Genomic DNA, 20,137 nt, shown 5'->3' on the forward strand with positions numbered 1-20,137 from the left:
AAATTATCTGCTAAATAGGGGTACCTAACTCAAAGCAATTTTTCAAGGGGACCTAACTCGTTGGGGGCACCTGAAAAGTGGGCTGAAACCATGGAATGAAATTACTTATAGAAATACCCTAAAATCAAAAGAATTGTCTTTCGTATAAGGAGCCATTTTAAGAAATTTGGCAGTAGGTAATCCCAGCTTTTTTATTGCATCAAAAACGGTAAGATGAAATAAATATAAACATAAATATGATATTTTGTCTAGATAAAAATTAACACACTAATAAACTGTGAAAGCTTGATTGCGATGGATACGGAGGTGAATAGCCCGTCAGGTAAAGAAATATTTTCCTTTATTTTGTTTACTGTGTATTATATTTATAGAAGTCACAGTAAAATGTCATAATTTTGCATTAAAGTAGAGACAATTAAAATGCAATAACAGTTTGTGTAAAGAGGAGAATTGCACATTTACTTTCTTTTTCTGTGCACCAGGAACACTGGGTTTTTTATAAACCCTGGGGCATTTACTCAATCCTGGCCAAATAAAATCTTTTGGTCAGAGTATTTTTGAATTAAATTTACTTTTCCTTTTGTACAAATTATGACGATGTAGCTTCATTCAACATTGAATCTTAACATTGCAATGGCTTCTTTGTGGTAATTTCGATCAAAAATGACAGATACGGCTTTATTTAGGGTTTGTAAAGGTCAGTGACCGGGAAGGATTGATTTCAAATGGTTACATTTCTTGGCTTTTAACGTAATCCTTCAAGTTAACTCTACGTATTCTCCCACGTTCTAAGGGTTTGAAAAATTCAAAGATTTCATTTGATTTTAAAGGTGATGTTGAAGAAGATAAAGAAGAAGGCATAGAAATCGATCTTGAGATTGTTTCATCCAGAAAGACTGATGATCATCCAGAGTTGACCATTGTTCCTTCATCAACAAAGAAAACAAAGGAAGGTGATGATGTATCTTCGGATGACAAAGAACAAAAAAATGAGGATGGCGATGCTGACATACCTACTTATCCAGGTCTGTATTTTTATTTATATCTTTCAACTTAAAATGGATTATTACTAAATGATAATAAGCCCTGTGGTATAGTAAGGAACAGGCAACCTATAGTTCTATTCCCCCACTAAGCAGTTCACTAGGTTGGCAAGTGAACGAACCTTTGCCCAGGTCAATTCATGTAATGCAAGGGGAATTCGGTGGTTAGTTCAAGGCGTCTGAAGTTGGGAAAATGAGCGTTAGAGCCTTCTGCAACTCAACCGAAACAGAAAAGTGTGGTAGGACAGGAGAATCGATAAAGTCTTGATAAAGCAAAGGAGTTTTACCTACTGAAACTTCCTTTTTGACTGCAAAACGATTTTGCTTTTTTTCTCCCACAGGCTTACACGTGGTGGAGGTACAGGCTAACGAAGAGATGAAAACCAGCGTCAATCTAGAAGACTACACAGCTCAAATACTCTCTGAACATCAGCAACGTGTTTTAGAGGAGCTGAGTCTTCCTGCATCTTCAAAATCAGACAATGGTCGAAGAGGAAACAAGTTAAGTGAAACAAATCAAACAAGAAGCGATATAACCAGTATCGAACTCACCAAGTATACAGAAAAGTAACCATATTTTTGTTAATTTTATTTAAAATATCTTCATCTCAAAAAAACATAAAAGTATAGCACTCTAAATTTTATGTTTAAGGGGGTCTATTTAACAAATCCTGCATTACTATAGACAAAAAGAACGACAAACCTCATAAAGAACAACAAAAAAGAACAACAATTTCATATTTCGACGTCCACAACCTTAAAAGAACGACAAATTATGCATACGTGTTATTAATGCAGGAATTGCAATATGAACCTAATATGAACACAAAAGTTAGATGTACTGAATGATCCAGTATTCAGATTCAGCATATCTGACGATTGTGTAAGCATGAAACTTTGAGTGATGTACTTTTAGATGTTTGTTTTTTTAGGTGAAGATATTTTAAATTAGAGTGAATTTTGTTTGTTTTGAGCATTTTATTGGACCATTCCATTTTATGACCATACAGGGACGTGTGGACGAACATTTCCAAAGGGTAATCCTGGAAAAATTCCCAGTGTTTTTTCGTGTTTCCAAGGGTAAAAAGCTACTGATATTAGTTCGTCCACTCTCACTTTAAGTCATGAAAAGAATTTTTCCAGGTTTTTTCCTTCAAATTTTGCTTTTTTCCAGGGGGTATCCACACATTTCAAGAAATTCGTTTTGACTTGAAAAAATTCGTCCACCCCCTGTATGGAAATTTTTTGAAAAAACCCATTGACAAGTTGTTTCAGTTTCTTCATTAGCATGTTTTTTCTAAATAATCATTTGTCCAAAGTGTCCACAGCCAAAATCTGTCTATGACCCCTTTAGATTAGAACAGAGCGCGGTGTTAGCAGAATGGATGACCTGTTATGAGATTTATATAAAAAGTGAATAGATTCCCTTATTCCCGCCTTGGCATGGAATGAACCCCCCCCAGCCCGCAGGGGGGCCACAACCAAAATCTTCCTGAAAAAGGCTGGGGGCTGGATTTTTTTTTGATTTCAGGGGGTACCTATGAATTCTGGGGGTACCTAACTTTTATACAGTAAGTAAGGTCTGGGGGCTGGGGAACTATATTTTATATCTTGCTTTTATCTAACTATCATTATTCTTTTTAATTATAAAAGTATACAATTTTTTCATTTCTTGACATATACTCAAGTCACAGGGGGTATCAATCACAGGGGGTACCTACTAACGTCTGTTGTAAGACCCGAGGTACCTAAAATTCAGGGGGTACCTAAACCCCTGGTCCATGCCATGCTTGGCTGGCATCCACCAGATTAATATCATCAACTTACTAAAATCCGTTTCAGATTGGTGGGCGAACACCACGCTGATGCTTATTTAGAAATGAAAATTTCGTGTGAAGAAGATGATATTCTCTCTGACGATGAACAAGAGGCTGTCAAAGAATGTCTTCAGAATCTTGTACGAAGTGTCTCCTTGAATCTAGGTTAGTAGCAATCTTTTTGTAAGTGTGAACAAGAATGCTGTCAATGAATGTCTTCAGAATCTTGTACGAAGTGTCTCCTTGAATCTAGGTTAGTAGCAATCTTTTGTAAGTGTGAACAGAATGCTGTCAAAGAATGCGTCCAAAATCTTATACCAAGTGTCTCCTTGAATCTAGGTTTGTAGCAATCTTTTGTTAGTGTGAACAGAATGCTGTCAATGAATGTCTTCAGAATCTTGTACGAAGTGTCTCCTTGAATCTAGGTTAGTAGCAATCTTTTGTAAGTGTGAACAGAATGCTGTCAAAGAATGCGTCCAAAATCTTATACCAAGTGTCTCCTTGAATCTAGGTTTGTAGCAATCTTTTGTTAGTGTGAACAGAATGCTGTCAATGAATGTCTTCAGAATCTTGTACGAAGTGTCTCCTTGAATCTAGGTTAGTAGCAATCTTTTGTAAGTGTGAACAGAATGCTGTCAAAGAATGCGTCCAAAATCTTATACCAAGTGTCTCCTTGAATCTAGGTTTGTAGCAATCTTTTGTTAGTGTGAACAGAATGCTGTCAATGAATGTCTTCAGAATCTTGTACGAAGTGTCTCCTTGAATCTAGGTTAGTAGCAATCTTTTGTTAGTGTGAACAGAATGCTCTCAAAGAATGTCTTCAGAATCTTGTACGAAGTGTCTCCTTGAATCTAGGTTAGTAGCAATCTTTTGTAAGTGTGAACAGAATGCTGTCAATGAATGTCTTCAGAATCTTGTACGAAGTGTCTCCTTGAATCTAGGTTAGTAGCAATCTTTTGTAAGTGTGAACAGAATGCTGTCAAAGAATGCGTCCAAAATCTTATACCAAGTGTCTCCTTGAATCTAGGTTTGTAGCAATCTTTTGTTAGTGTGAACAGAATGCTGTCAATGAATGTCTTCAGAATCTTGTACGAAGTGTCTCCTTGAATCTAGGTTAGTAGCAATCTTTTGTAAGTGTGAACAGAATGCTGTCAATGAATGTCTTCAGAATCTTGTACGAAGTGTCTCCTTGAATCTAGGTTAGTAGCAATCTTTTGTAAGTGTGAACAGAATGCTGTCAAAGAATGTCTTCAGAATCTTGTACGAAGTGTCTCCTTGAATCTAGGTTAGTAGCAATCTTTTGTTAGTTTGAACAGAATGCTGTCAAAGAATGTCTTCAGAATCTTATACCAAGTGTCTCCTTGAATCTAGGTTAGTAGCAATCTTTTGTAAGTGTGAACAGAATGCTGTCAATGAATGTCTTCAGAATCTTGTACGAAGTGTCTCCTTGAATCTAGGTTAGTAGCAATCTTTTGTAAGTGTGAACAGAATGCTGTCAAAGAATGTCTTCAGAATCTTGTACGAAGTGTCTCCTTGAATCTAGGTTTGTAGCAATCTTTTGTTAGTGTGAACAGAATGCTGTCAATGAATGTCTTCAGAATCTTGTACGAAGTGTCTCCTTGAATCTAGGTTAGTAGCAATCTTTTGTAAGTGTGAACAGAATGCTGTCAAAGAATGCGTCCAAAATCTTATACCAAGTGTCTCCTTGAATCTAGGTTTGTAGCAATCTTTTGTTAGTGTGAACAGAATGCTGTCAATGAATGTCTTCAGAATCTTGTACGAAGTGTCTCCTTGAATCTAGGTTAGTAGCAATCTTTTGTAAGTGTGAACAGAATGCTGTCAAAGAATGCGTCCAAAATCTTATACCAAGTGTCTCCTTGAATCTAGGTTTGTAGCAATCTTTTGTTAGTGTGAACAGAATGCTGTCAATGAATGTCTTCAGAATCTTGTACGAAGTGTCTCCTTGAATCTAGGTTAGTAGCAATCTTTTGTTAGTGTGAACAGAATGCTCTCAAAGAATGTCTTCAGAATCTTGTACGAAGTGTCTCCTTGAATCTAGGTTAGTAGCAATCTTTTGTAAGTGTGAACAGAATGCTGTCAATGAATGTCTTCAGAATCTTGTACGAAGTGTCTCCTTGAATCTAGGTTAGTAGCAATCTTTTGTAAGTGTGAACAGAATGCTGTCAAAGAATGCGTCCAAAATCTTATACCAAGTGTCTCCTTGAATCTAGGTTTGTAGCAATCTTTTGTTAGTGTGAACAGAATGCTGTCAATGAATGTCTTCAGAATCTTGTACGAAGTGTCTCCTTGAATCTAGGTTAGTAGCAATCTTTTGTAAGTGTGAACAGAATGCTGTCAATGAATGTCTTCAGAATCTTGTACGAAGTGTCTCCTTGAATCTAGGTTAGTAGCAATCTTTTGTAAGTGTGAACAGAATGCTGTCAAAGAATGTCTTCAGAATCTTGTACGAAGTGTCTCCTTGAATCTAGGTTAGTAGCAATCTTTTGTTAGTTTGAACAGAATGCTGTCAAAGAATGTCTTCAGAATCTTATACCAAGTGTCTCCTTGAATCTAGGTTAGTAGCAATCTTTTGTAAGTGTGAACAGAATGCTGTCAATGAATGTCTTCAGAATCTTGTACGAAGTGTCTCCTTGAATCTAGGTTAGTAGCAATCTTTTGTAAGTGTGAACAGAATGCTGTCAAAGAATGTCTTCAGAATCTTGTACGAAGTGTCTCCTTGAATCTAGGTTAGTAGCAATCTTTTGTTAGTGTGAACAGAATGCTGTCAATGAATGTCTTCAGAATCTTGTACGAAGTGTCTCCTTGAATCTAGGTTAGTAGCAATCTTTTGTTAGTGTGAACAGAATGCTGTCAATGAATGTCTTCAGAATCTTGTACGAAGTGTCTCCTTGAATCTAGGTTAGTAGCAATTTTTTGTAAGTGTGAACAGAATGCTGTCAATGAATGTCTTCAGAATCTTGTACGAAGTGTCTCCTTGAATCTAGGTTAGTAGCAATCTTTTGTAAGTGTGAACAGAATGCTGTCAAAGAATGTCTTCAGAATCTTGTACGAAGTGTCTCCTTGAATCTAGGTTAGTAGCAATCTTTTGTAAGTGTGAACAGAATGCTGTCAATGAATGTCTTCAGAATCTTGTACGAAGTGTCTCCTTGAATCTAGGTTAGTAGCAATCTTTTGTAAGTGTGAACAGAATGCTGTCAATGAATGTCTTCAGAATCTTGTATGAAGTGTCTCCTTGAATCTAGGTTAGTAGCAATCTTTTGTTAGTGTGAACAGAATGCTGTCAATGAATGTCTTCAGAATCTTGTACGAAGTGTCTCCTTGAATCTAGGTTAGTAGCAATCTTTTGTAAGTGTGAACAGAATGCTGTCAAAGAATGTCTTCAGAATCTTGTACGAAGTGTCTCCTTGAATCTAGGTTAGTAGCAATCTTTTGTAAGTGTGAACAGAATGCTGTCAATGAATGTCTTCAGAATCTTGTACGAAGTGTCTCCTTGAATCTAGGTTAGTAGCAATCTTTTGTAAGTGTGAACAGAATGCTGTCAATGAATGTCTTCAGAATCTTGTACGAAGTGTCTCCTTGAATCTAGGTTAGTAGCAATCTTTTGTAAGTGTGAACAGAATGCTGTCAATGAATGTCTTCAGAATCTTGTACGAAGTGTCTCCTTGAATCTAGGTTAGTAGCAATCTTTTGTTAGTGTGAACAGAATGCTGTCAATGAATGTCTTCAGAATCTTGTACGAAGTGTCTCCTTGAATCTAGGTTAGTAGCAATTTTTTGTAAGTGTGAACAGAATGCTGTCAATGAATGTCTTCAGAATCTTGTACGAAGTGTCTCCTTGAATCTAGGTTAGTAGCAATCTTTTGTAAGTGTGAACAGAATGCTGTCAAAGAATGTCTTCAGAATCTTGTACGAAGTGTCTCCTTGAATCTAGGTTAGTAGCAATCTTTTGTAAGTGTGAACAGAATGCTGTCAATGAATGTCTTCAGAATCTTGTACGAAGTGTCTCCTTGAATCTAGGTTAGTAGCAATCTTTTGTAAGTGTGAACAGAATGCTGTCAATGAATGTCTTCAGAATCTTGTACGAAGTGTCTCCTTGAATCTAGGTTAGTAGCAATCTTTTGTAAGTGTGAACAGAATGCTGTCAATGAATGTCTTCAGAATCTTGTACGAAGTGTCTCCTTGAATCTAGGTTAGTAGCAATCTTTTGTAAGTGTGAACAGAATGCTGTCAAAGAATGTCTTCAGAATCTTGTACGAAGTGTCTCCTTGAATCTAGGTTAGTAGCAATCTTTTGTAAGTGTGAACAGAATGCTGTCAATGAATGTCTTCAGAATCTTGTACGAAGTGTCTCCTTGAATCTAGGTTAGTAGCAATCTTTTGTAAGTGTGAACAGAATGCTGTCAATGAATGTCTTCAGAATCTTGTACGAAGTGTCTCCTTGAATCTAGGTTAGTAGCAATCTTTTGTAAGTGTGAACAGAATGCTGTCAATGAATGTCTTCAGAATCTTGTACGAAGTGTCTCCTTGAATCTAGGTTAGTAGCAATCTTTTGTAAGTGTGAACAGAATGCTGTCAGAGAATGCGTCCAAAATCTTATACCAAGTGTCTCCTTGAATCTATAGAAATATGTTCCAAATGTGAACAATACCCATGTGTCACAGACACGGTGGGATCCTACCCCACTGGTAAACTTTGCCAGAATTTCGTCCACTGTGCGAAAAATAATCTACAAATCCAACTGGAAAATTGACTTTTAATATAAATTTAATCTCCATTCAATGGAAAAAGTTGCCATCCAAAAGTATCCCCATTAAATTTTTTTTACCTGAGAACGATAGGATTTCTATTGACTTNTGGATTGTATCCATAGTCCGTATAAAACACCCTGGTCTGGAAGGCTATTGTTGTAACTTTTTGTTAACATTTCCCTTTGTTTAATAACGATTATAAAAATCGATTTGCTCAGTTTTTGATCACGTTACCAAATACTCCTCCTGAGATTGGTTCAAAAGTTGATCACATGATCAGAAAATGAGCAAACCAAACTAATTTATCAACGCAAGTTCAAATTCGAAACAATAGAAAGAACCAAAAGGCTTCCAAACCGGGGTTTCTTATACGGACTATGATCTAGCATTCATGTTTTCGTTTCAGACCCAAAGAATACGACGCCGCCAACGACGACGGCGACAACAAAGAAAATACCAAGGAACAGTCGTTTAGGCGGTAAATCTATGTAGTTTTCGTCCATTGAGTTTAAAGCCTGAAGGGCTAGAGTAGAATCTCTAAACCTTTCCGAGGCAAGAAAAAGTGAAGCCACTTACTTCCCATCCAGGAGTCTCGAGTCTAGCCCTTCGGGCTTGGAAGTGAATGTTTTCGCCATCATGGAAGTAAATGTTCGAATCTGTACGCAAATCGAACGTTTGCTTCCATAATGGCGAAATCACGAAACTTAACAAAACATAAAAAAACATTGACACTTATCAAGCCTTTTAAGGACGCGGAAAGATTTTCTAAAAACAAATTGAAGAATCTTGATTTCTTTTTCTCTTTTTTGGTTGGAAAAAATAGTCCACCTAAAGCTTTTTGATAGACTGGATGGTACGATCATTTGGCCCCTTCTTGGTATATGATAGCTTTCAATTTTTGTTTTTTTGCCTCTACAATCAGTGCCATAACATGTTGGCACTTTTGGCTAATTTACCATTTTTGGAAAATTGAAGTTCGAGCGAGAATGTAAATTTCAGGCCTTAAACTTGATTTCATCGATTATTTCGATCTGGGAGGGATTTATTGGTTTCTAGGCTATATTTCAAGCCCTACTGGACCATTTTTGAACTTTTGGATCCCTAGATCCTAAGGTCCTAAGTTTTAAGTCTAGCGTTAAAACTCAGAGTTAAAACTCTACCTTTCGAACCTACTTTAGAGCACTTATAAATCGATTGTGGTTTCAAAACTTCCCAGTGGATTTCCCTTTTGTGCCATGTATTTTGTCACTGATTGTAGTTGTTTTTGAAAGGTAACAAGGGGGTGAAGGGACCTTTTTGTTTGAAAATAAGGAATTGCAAATTTTATTTATCAACTTCGAGCACTTTTTTTGTTACTTTGGATTTGTGCGTTTTTTGTTTTCCAAAATGGTGATCTCACCAAGTCTAAGTCTACTTAAACTTGACTCGGCGTCATCAAAAAATATCAATAAGCAAATTTCAGCCTGAAGTAGACTCCAGTAGAAAGGAAAATGGAGGTCGAAACTAGTAACCGAGGAGCATTTTGATGCCCCTAACATTTCGCTTCCCTCACAAAAAAGCTACTAGACCCTACAGTTGACTTTCTCTAATTCGATCTTCGCTGGACCAAAAATTCTCTTCCAATTACAAAGAGATTCGAATTATAGAGAGTATTTTAGGTGGCTTGCTCATTGACGGGTTCTGAGAATTAGTTTGAATTAGAGAAAGATTCGAATATGAGAAGTTCGAATAAACTGTCACCCACCATGACTGGGCAACAAAAAAAATGTTCACCCTCTAAATGTTCAAAATAGATGCCACTTTAATGGACTAAAATATTCTAACTTGATTTTGACTTGTTAGAATCATTGCATTAATATTTTCAATCTTTTGTACCGTCATTTCTCCATTTTAGAAGATTGAGTTTGAAAAATCAATTTGAAATTGAGTTTTTGCCACCGAATAACGGTGGTAAAAAAGTGCTTGAAAAATACCCTGGGTTACTGTATTCTATTTGTAGGACCACATTCGCATGATTACAGGCGGTTCGTTTGTTTTTGGTGTGACCGGCGCTTTACAATCTACAGCATGTTTAAAGTTCACGTCGCCTCTCATCTGGAGGCGGTCAGGGTGCCATGTACAATATGTTCTAAATCATTTACGACAAAGAGTTCCTTGAAAGACCATATGCGAACTCACACAGGTAAATACATCACTTTGTTCTTATAAAAAAATGTACTTTATTTTTTATTTACAGTGCCTCAAAATCAATACCATGACTACCGGAGGCGATTTATATGTTATTGGTGTGATCGCCGCTTCCCACATTTCAGTGCGTTGAAAGCACATATTTCGGCCCATTTGGAGAGCGCTAGAAAGTTATGTACCATTTGTAATAAAACATTCAGCAAAAAGAGTTCACTGGAAGAACACATCAGAACTCATACGGGTAATAACCACTGACCTTTATATACCCCTGGACCAAGTTATATCCGCCATCAATTTTTTGAATTGGTACCCGTAAAGAAGCCATTGCAGTGTTCAAAATGAACGTTTAACGGCGCTACCTCATCAAAAGTATTCCAGGAAAAATAAATCTAGCGCTCTCAATTCATTTACACCGCTATTGAGTAGTGCCACCATTAGGGTACCACTTTTCAAAAAACTCCGATCAAAGATTTTTCTTGGCCGGGATTGAGAAGCTTGGTCCAGGGTTTATTAAAGGTCAGTGATAATAACACTGATCTCTTTCGTAGGGGATCTCTACATATATTTTCTAATCTACTACCCATGTATGTTGAATATAAAATAATATAATAGACCTTTTCATAAAATAACAGCACGAACAACATCTGCCTCGTTTTCAAACAATCACCAAGATGATCATATCTTATGCGGCCTAAAATGACACATCTTTCAATGAAGTCGAGTTTTGATGAACTCCATTTGGTATTAAAAAGGGGCCAGTAGAAGTTCACAATGTAATTTATGAAAAGGCCCATTAAAGTCCTCCTGCAGATTCAACAGTGATATAGTGGAATCCATCTGATAAAAATTGTTCCTCTTATTTTATTTCAGGTGAGCGACCATACAAATGCAACCAGTGTGGAAAAACGTTCGTTACATCAGGAAAGCTGACATCACATTTGAAAATACACGCCGGCATTTACGCCCATCACTGCCAATTGTGTGGAAAGAAATTCCGCGAACAGTAAGTTGTAGTCATCGTCATATTCCTTTAGAAGAGGAAAATATAGAAAACTCTGAACTAGAAAAATATATCCCATTTTGTACGAGTAAAAGTGTGATAACTGGTTTATCGTCAACTTGAAAAATATTAAAAAACTTTTCTGGGGCCTGGACTTCCCGAGTTATTTTTTTCCGAGTTATTTTTCATGTGACCTCATAAATCACAAAATATGGTAAGTTTTGTTTTCTAGCTTTTAACTTTTCGAGTTATTTGGTGTTTTTTAACTCAGTTTTTTTTTCGTGCCTTTAACTTTTTGAGTTATTAGATAAATTTTAACTAGGGTTTTTTTCTTGGCCTCGATTTATGGAAAATTCGACTATGGGTTTGTTTCGTGAAGGGACAGATTTGTGTTAAATATATCAACAAAAAACTCGAAAAGTTAGAACAAAACCGAGTATGCGTATTGGAAGTGAAAAGAAAAGGAGATTGTACAAAAATTTTATTTCTCGCTTACCAGACCCCTTTTTTGAACGAGGTCTTGTTTTTTTACCGCATATGAAAATGCACGAGAGGCGTGCTCAAGAGGAGAAGGAACCTAAAAAGTGTATTTTACTTCATAGCTACAATTTGAAGATGCATATGAAAATGCACGAGAGGCGTGCTCAAGAGGAGAAGGAACCTAAAAAAACAAAGATGTGGAACTGTAAGGAATGCGAGGCGGGTTTCACGCGCAAAGAAGACTTGAATTCTCACAAGAAGGAAGATCATAAAACACCACATCAACTCATGTTAGAAGAACGCAAACTAAAGAGAAAAGCTGAAGAAAAAGAAAAAGCAGGTATCTAGTCTAGGCTAGTTTTTTTTTTTCTTTAAACAGACCTGATTTACAGTTTACGCTCTTTAATTTGATTTTCAAGGGGAATAGCATTTTCATCGAATAAGGGTAAGGGAGGGTATTGAAGTGTAGAGCTTTGTCTGTAAGAGTTTCTTGTTGACGGTGACTTTCAATATGATCGAATAAGGGAGCGTATCGAATAGTAGAGCGTCGTTTATGAGAGTTTCTTGTTGACGGTGACTTTCAATATGATCGAATAAAAGAGCGTATTGAATAGTGCAACGTCGAATTAGAGAGCGTCGATCGTCGTTGACGGGGGGGGGGGCTTCAAAATCGATTGCAGTAGCTCGGCTGTGAAATTTTCACTGAGTGTCGAATAAGACATTTAGCTGGTTCGAATTAAAGAGAAATTCGTATTATAGAATTTTTACTTGGTATTATTAATTTTAAAAAGGGTTGTACGCGCTCCAGAACTCTCACGTTCCTTCACTCTGTTTTAAAAAGGGTTGTACGCGCTCCAGAACTCTCACGTTCCTTCACTCTGTTTTAAAAAGGGTTGTACGCGCTCCAGAACTCTCACGTTCCTTCACTCTGTTTTAAAAAGGGTTGTACGCGCTCCAGAACTCTCACGTCCCTTCCACTCTGTTTTAAAAAGGGTTGTACGCGCTCCAGAACTCTCACGTTCCTTCACTCTGTTTTAAAAAGGGTTGTACGCGCTCCAGAACTCTCACGTCCCTTCACTCTGTTTTAAAAGGGTTGTACGCGCTCCAGAACTCTCACGTTCCTTCACTCTGTTTTAAAAAGGGTTGTACGCGCTCCAGAACTCTCACGTCCCTTCACTCTGTTTTAAAAAGGGTTGTACGCGCTCCAGAACTCTCACGTTCCTTCACTCAGTTTTAAAAAGGGTTGTACGCGCTCCAGAACTCTCACGTTCCTTCACTCTGTTTTAAAAAGGGTTGTACGCGCTTCAGAACTCTCACGTTCCTTCACTCTGTTTTAAAAAGGGTTGTACGCGCTCCAGAACTCTCACGTTCCTTCACTCTGTTTTAAAAAGGGTTGTACGCGCTCCAGAACTCTCACGTTCCTTCACTCAGTTTACAAAGCAAAGAGAGAGACAAAAGTCAACAATCGTGTACAAAATGAACAGTAAATCTTTCATTATTCGTTGAGCTCGGTAAATATGTTGATCTATTATTATTCTCTGATTATGTTTTTCTTCTCTTTGCATTCATAGTAAATGAGGATGGTGTATCAGCCGCCAAGAAACGAACTTTGAGAACAACCGGCTTCACCCAAAAAGAAGGTCAGTTTGCCCGTCATAATAGTATTGATTCTCATTTTTTTTAAGAGATAAAATAAACTCTTGGATGGAAGATGAAGCCATTTATTCCCTATTTGACTGGTTTTCACAAAAACACCGGATTGAAAATAAAATATGTCGCCATATTTCAAAAATAGGAAAACTAAGAAAGCGCGTCGTTTTTAATCTGTCATTCTAAATAAGGCGTATATCTTATGTTTTTACTTTTTCTTGCTTGAGAAAGAGTTAAGATTCCAATCTACCCCATTAAACTCTATGATTGCTTCGGCCCACTGTAAGATTATAATAAGGTCCTCCAAATAAACGAAATCTGCGTGGAAAAGATGCTACTAAGCTCAGCTACGGGGGGGGGGGGTAGGCAGAAATGGGTGCTGGGTATGTGCGGACGATAAGGGTCGGTTTTTTTACCTTCCAAAGTCTCTCTAAGGGTTACAAAATCAGAAAATTTCAAAGTTATCCCTCTAAGGGTCGGAAAATTCACGATTTTTAGGAAACTTTTTGATGAGAGAAAAAATTGTAATAAAGTCTCTCTAAGGGTAAGACATTTTTCCAAAAAGTCTCTTCAGGCACTTTTTCGATAGAAATTAGAAACTAGTTCTATCTAAGGGTCGGTTTTCGGAGGTCCCGTCGGCACATATTCCTCATCCACCAACCCTAGTACCCCCCCCCCCTTTAAACAAACACAAACACATCTCAGATTATCTAAATTCTCCAAATTTCCGAATCTCTTTTATAGATGGCACATATGTTTGCGATTTATGTCAAAAAGAATTCGTAAAAAAGGATTACCTGAACCGTCATTTAAGACGTCACGAATCAAGCACCGCTACGGATTGCGGAGAATGCGGGAAGACGTACCGAGATAAACCAACTATGCGACAACACATGGTTGATGCGCACGGAAGCGAAGCGAAACACTATTGCAATATATGTAAGCAAGGCTTTGTTATTTTGTCAACCTTACAACGTCACATGCGGATCCATCTCGATTCACGTCCGTTTACTTGCGATCAATGTCCGGGTACTTACAAATCGAAAGAGGATTTAAGGCGCCATAAGCGGACCCACGAGGCCGACCGCCCTTACAAATGCGATATTTGTCATAATGGATTTGTTGATAAATCAGGGCTGAACCGTCTATGCGGATTCATACCGTGAAAAACCATTCACGTGTCCGGATTGCGGGCAGTCGTTTACTCAATGTGGAACCATGAAACTCCACCGTGCTAAGAGACATCCCAATAGCACTATCGAGCTTACGGACCTTCGTTCCGGTGCACGAATTGCCGCCGAGATGACGACGAAAACCGCCACTGATGAAGACACTCCGAAAATTCCCGAAAAATCTGACCCTGATGAAGAAGTCACAGAGTCGGAAGACGAAACTGCTCCTACCACGGAAAACTCCAAGTTTAGTACGGTTCAAGAACTCTTGAATTGGATTGGTCAAAATCAGAATTCAGAACAGAATACTTCATACGAAATGTAGTGAGACTTGATTCTGAAAAGGTACAATAATTGTGTATGGTTTAGATTCAGAGATTACCAATTTCCCATCATTTTTCCATTTTGTGCAGACGAACGATTGAATGAGCTTGATACTCTGGAAATGACTCGGAAAATGTTTTTCGAGGAATGAGACATTTTCATTCGTATGTGTATCAGATATTCTCTCTACATTTTTTAGGCGTACAAACTTTCGCTAGGTCGAGAAATCGCGAAATTTACGAAAATTTATTTTCGTGAATTGGGCGAAAAATGTTCTTTCAATCAAGAAAAGTTTCACACGAAAAAATGGCTTAGAGTGACAAACATTTCTTGAATTGAAAGTAAAACTTCCTTATTATGAGGATTAAGCAGGTTAAAGAGCGCCATAAATGTTACATTTTATTTTAAGTTAGAAGTTTATAGATTTTCTATTTTGTTTAGATATTTCGCGAGCATCATAAACTTTTGCGAATGGCCTTTTAAGAATTTTAGAGACATTTACTTTCGCGAAAAGAGCTAAAATTCGCGAAAATTGCGAAAGTTTCTGTTCGCGAAAGTTTGTACGTACGCCTGAAGTAAGCCCAACGACCATATTTCATACAGAAAATATTCATCTTTCTTGATGTATGATAAAGTCTTTTACTATGTTATCAAATCAGGTGTCAGTAAAATTACAAAGACGCGAATAACCATTGATACAGTTTGGTAAGATGGCGATCAAATTCGAAATTGAAGAAGATGTTATTAATGACGGCTTCTTTGAAAAGGACTAGTAAATTGTCTAAACTTTCATAGGTACTTTTTATTGATTTATTTGTAATGATTAGTTACATGTTTGGACCAAAAAGGACGGTGGCCCATAATGCTCACGGCGTACTTCCAGTTCTGACACACCTCTAGGCTGCTGGCATCCACTAACGGATTCGTGTTCCTTATACCTGGGGTTTTGTAGAGGTCTGCGATTCAGACTAACACACTTCCAGTTCACAAATTTTACAAGTGCTGGAAGTGTCTTGTGAGCCTTAGAAGGCCACCGATCAAGAGGAACGCAAAGATCTTTCATTACAATATTACACGAAGCGTAGTTTTCTTTCTTTTTGCCTCTCTGTAGTTCGATATTTTACTTTTCAGCTGAATGGTAGTCTGTACACAAACCTAGTATATACGGCTAATCTCAAAATTCATTGCCGTAGAGGGTCTGTTGTGCTACGCTACGATAGTCGTGGGATACACTCTGGTACAGAGTAGCTGAATGGCTGATGGGTTGATGTTTTAGCTCGAATAACAGTTAAATCTGAATCATGTAGTTTCGAATAGGAGAAATTTTACTGTAGATAGAAATAGTAGGGGGAATTTTGTTCGATTTTTTGGAATCGCTCGACTGTTTTGTTAGAAGCACTTGTTATACATTTTTGGAAAGCTAAGGGGTAGGGGAATCGAAATTACTATGTTTCCAATTTTTTTTCGGACACTTTGGTGTGATTTTCGGACGAATAAAACGGTCTCAGGCAAAAATCATAGGGTTAAAAATTAATGAAAATTTTAGCTCGAGAAAACGGAGACCTGTTGTATATTTTTGGAAAGCTCTCAAAAAATTAAGATTAGAGATATATTGCAGGTATAGGTGATTTCTGTACCTAACTCGAGATATTAACCCTTGAAAACCGTGTTTTTCAACCAGAAACAGCTATTTTGTCCAGTTTTTGCGCTTTTTGAAGCTCAATATCTCGAGTTAGGTACTGAAATCACCTATACTTGCAATATATCTCTAATCTTAATTTTCTGAGAGCTTTCCAAAAATATACAACAGGTCTCCGTTTTCTCGAGCTAAAATTTTCATTAATTTTTAACCCTATGATTTTTGCCTGAGACCGTTTTATTCGTCCGAAAATCACACCAAAGTGTCCGAAAAAAAATTGGAAACATAGTAATTTCGATTCCCCTACCCCTTAGCTTTCCAAAAATGTATAACAAGTGCTTCTAACAAAATAGTCAAGCGATTTTACAAAATGCCCTCTACTAAAATCGATACACTGGATTTCATTACACATGGATTTTTGACCCATATTTACTCAGTAAACAGAGAACAGAGGGTTCTTATGCTAGCTTTTGCTTTGGAGGTGTGGTGAGAGGCGGTTAAGCAACCTCGTTCCCTGCGTATCATGTCAGCTTTTTTATGCTTACTGATAGCGCTGGCGTCAATCAGTAACGTAGATAAAGGCTGGCATACACGGGGACGAGGTTGGCGGGTAAGTTAACCTCACCCTTGCTTTTAAGGCTCCTTTCCATCAAATATTGGAGATATTGTGTTCCCAATCTTCCTTCTGATGTAATGATTACGGGAGCAACCAGCCCCCGCCCAAGGCGGATTCCTTGATCACGCCATCACGCCTCCACATCAAGGAAATTCTGTTTTCAATCACATAGTATGCTTTTTGAGGTCATGAACCACGCCATCACCACATCAAAAAAGGTCCAAGTAAAAGTGACGTCTAATATAGGCTAATATTCAATCAGAGTTCTCAAGGTTTTTCTCTTCCGTTTTATTGACCTAAAATTGAGTGGCAAAGAATAACCGAGTAAAGATCGTATTATTGTAGTCACGGAAGCAGTCCGAATTAATGAAAATCGAATGATTGCTAGCCTTCCAAGCAATCAATCAAACCTTTGAGGTCATTTAAATAGCTTGAGCAAAAATTTAATTCATCTTGTTATTGCAAAACATAACATATTTCATGTACCTCAAAATCACGTGAGCTTGTCATGATACTACTTCTTGTGTGTCTCTTTTTTTATTGCAAAAAAATATTTTATTTGCACACTGCTCCTTCTAAAACCTTTGTACTTATGTATAAGAAAATATTTTAAGGATGCTAAAAAATCGTTTGATGTTTATACTGTGTAATCGCTATGAATGTACATGCATTTAACCCACACTGAGTTTATAAGAACATCCAAAAATTTTCGGGAAAGAAAAATATTTTGTATAGTGTGTAACATATACAATTTTAGATTTAAGATCAAGCATACAAACTTTACTGCGCTAGAGCGGAGATCTGCAGTTCTGAAAGACCACACTGTTTGACTGATTACAGATTAGCGGACTCGACGAGGAATCGGTCGTATAACAAGTGGTTTTTGGCAGCAGTTCCTTTGGCGCATCAAAATTTATCAACAACATCAGGTATATCTTTATAATCTATGTTTTATTCTCGAATTAAAAGGTTCAAATTTATGAAGTTAGTGAAGTCCAAAATTGCACTCGCGCGTAGGAATAGTCGCCGCTATTATATTCATGTCCAATTCCGTGGAAAAGCTCTAGCTCAATCTGTCATTCAAAGCAGCGCAAATTTTTAAAGGCTTCACTTTTTCTAGATGATGTTATTGTCTGTTATACAGGGATATGAAAATAAACATACGCAGAGTTTACAGGCCGTTATGGCGGTATACGAAAAAAAATCGGCGGGAGAGTTTTGAAGAAACGTTGGAAAAAAAGAAAGACTGGCAAGCTTAAGTTAAAACTCTTTTCGGCAAAAAACCGTTTGTAAATTTTCTTCGTCTTTGGGCTTTTTTCTTAAAGGGTGTTTTGTCGTAAGGCCAGTAGAAATGCATCCCACATCATTGTTGAATAAAATGTTGGGTTCATTTATTTACGCAAGTCATAAAATTGTAAATTTTTAAGAAAGATGTTGGATATCATGTATGTTGGATGAAAGTTTGATCCTAGTTAAACTTTTCATCCAACATCTTTATGAGATTGACGTCACTTTTCATGTTGGATACATTTGCGTAATCATGTTGAAAAAGTTGGACTTTTTTTTGCGTAAATGACTTTTTCGTGCAACTTTTCAAATTTTTGCACGTGACTTTCATCCACCAACCAGAACCATAGAATTTGAAATGTTGAATGCATTTACGCCTTTAGAGTTATTATCAGCATAATCTTCACTTTTTCTTGCTTGAGAAAGTTTTACCAGATAAAAGCCTCTATCCCTTCAGGCTTCAACTCAATGCATGAGGTCCCCAGCGGACCTTCAAGTCACGCAATCACGACGCAAATTTTTTCCCAAATTCACGCATTCACGCAATGGTTTTTCGCAATTCACGCAATATTTGTTCACGCAAAGCTTTCCAATTCACGCATTTACCCAATTTTTTTTAAATTTCACACATTCACGTTGATGTGAGTGTGATTGAGATTGATGGTTTTCACGCAAACGTCAATCGTTGCTCGATCGATCTTGGAAGCCGTATCCTGAACGGTGTTTTCTGCAACGCCGTTGTTGGAGACACTGAAATAAATGGTAGAGGAGTAGTGGTAAAATCCCGTGACCAATTTTTTAGGTGGAGTATCTCTCCTGAAGTCATTAGTTGTTAGGCAATTTGTGGTGAGTCAGTATTGGATGACATCATATTTTTAAATCAGACCATTATTTTTAGTCCAATAGAACATGTAGTAGTGTAGGCATTATGTAAAGACAAGCAACAAGAGTGGTCAGTAGTCAGGTAGTGAGTGAGAGTTTCAACAAAAGTTTTTTGTGCCTATGATTATAATACCGTCAACTGCTCTAACTTGGGACGATTTGTCGAAACATGGGACTGTTTGATATCTGGCCTGTATTTTCACTAACTGTTAAATCTCTTTGACAACAAATTTGTTTTGATAACTCCACTGTCGTCCACCAAGTTTAGCAACCATATTTTTTTCTGTCATAGCTATAACATGTCACGATAACTTTCACTGATACCAGTCTGGAAAGGAGGGAAATGTTACGCCCGAGCTGCGCCAACTTAACTGGAAAAAGATTAAGGCAGCAAATCACAAATCTCAAATCTACGCCGGAGATATCCGGCGCACAAGCAGCAATTTCCAGACTGGCACTGATAGCGCACGCCCTTTTTAACTTTTTTGTTTTTAAACATTCAAAATGACCAGACGATCTCAATCGAACGGAATCGACGATCGAACCAATCGTACCAAATCGAACGCAATCAACCGATTGAAATTCGATTGTCGAACGCAATCAAATCTCAATCGAACGTCAAAATTCTGGGTAATATTCGATTGGTTCGATTGTTGTTTGACTGGTTCGACATTTTCGAGGCATTTTGATGTAACTGTCAAACATCACAAGCCGAATGAAAATACTTTCGATTATGCGATGAACAATCTGGGGCTCAATGAATCGACGATCGAACGATATCGAACGCAATCGAACGCAATCGAATATCAATCGAATCTGAAAATTGCGGTAATATTCGATTGAGATTCGATTGCGTTCGACAATTGAATTTCAATCGGTCGATTGCGTTCGATTCGGTTCGACTGGTTCGATCGTCGATTCCGTTCGATTGAGATCGTTTGGTAATGACCGGACACTGATTGGTAAATTAGAGAACGCCCACCGCCTAACTGCCTATCGCCTGACAGTCTAAACTTAAACTCCTATATATCAGGATTACATAGCTGTCAACTTCGCCTCAGAAAAATGCGGGAGAGCTTCAAGTCGGAAAAATTCTCCCCGGTAATCCAATTTTTCCGAATGGAAAGATCAGGAAATCCAGGGAATTTCCCTGTGAAGTCCAATTTTATTGGAAATTTTTTTTTGAGAAAACAGGGACATCGGGAATTCTTCGTCCCAATTTTCCAAATTCAGGAAATTTTACCATGTCGTATTTACAAAATCTGAATATTTT

The 20,137-nt window shown here is 37.5% G+C and overlaps 2 protein-coding genes across 2 annotated transcripts in view; both read left to right on the plus strand.

The window, feature by feature from the left end:
- Nucleotides 1-230: 230 nt before the first annotated feature.
- Nucleotides 231-14,110, plus strand: LOC136813715 (zinc finger protein ZFP2-like). The gene is made up of 10 exons (XM_067070216.1): nucleotides 231-322; nucleotides 831-1,025; nucleotides 1,385-1,610; nucleotides 2,886-3,025; nucleotides 8,034-8,105; nucleotides 9,864-10,055; nucleotides 10,685-10,817; nucleotides 11,417-11,634; nucleotides 12,866-12,934; nucleotides 13,689-14,110. Exons 1-10 carry the CDS (start codon nucleotides 295-297, stop codon nucleotides 14,108-14,110), a joined length of 1,695 nt encoding a protein of 564 aa, XP_066926317.1. The 5' UTR covers nucleotides 231-294.
- Nucleotides 14,111-17,458: 3,348 nt separating this feature from the next.
- The window catches only part of LOC136813700 (sphingomyelin phosphodiesterase-like), a 29,911-nt gene continuing 27,232 nt past the window's right edge, over nucleotides 17,459-20,137 (plus strand). Inside the window, exon 1 of the mRNA XM_067070200.1 lies at nucleotides 17,459-17,624. The gene's annotated coding sequence lies outside the window, so the exon portion shown is untranslated. The remainder of the gene's footprint in view (nucleotides 17,625-20,137) is intronic.

This window comes from Clytia hemisphaerica, unplaced genomic scaffold, assembly GCF_902728285.1.
Source record: "Clytia hemisphaerica strain Z4C2 unplaced genomic scaffold, Clytia hemisphaerica genome assembly, whole genome shotgun sequence".
Classification (NCBI taxonomy): domain Eukaryota; kingdom Metazoa; phylum Cnidaria; class Hydrozoa; order Leptothecata; family Clytiidae; genus Clytia; species Clytia hemisphaerica.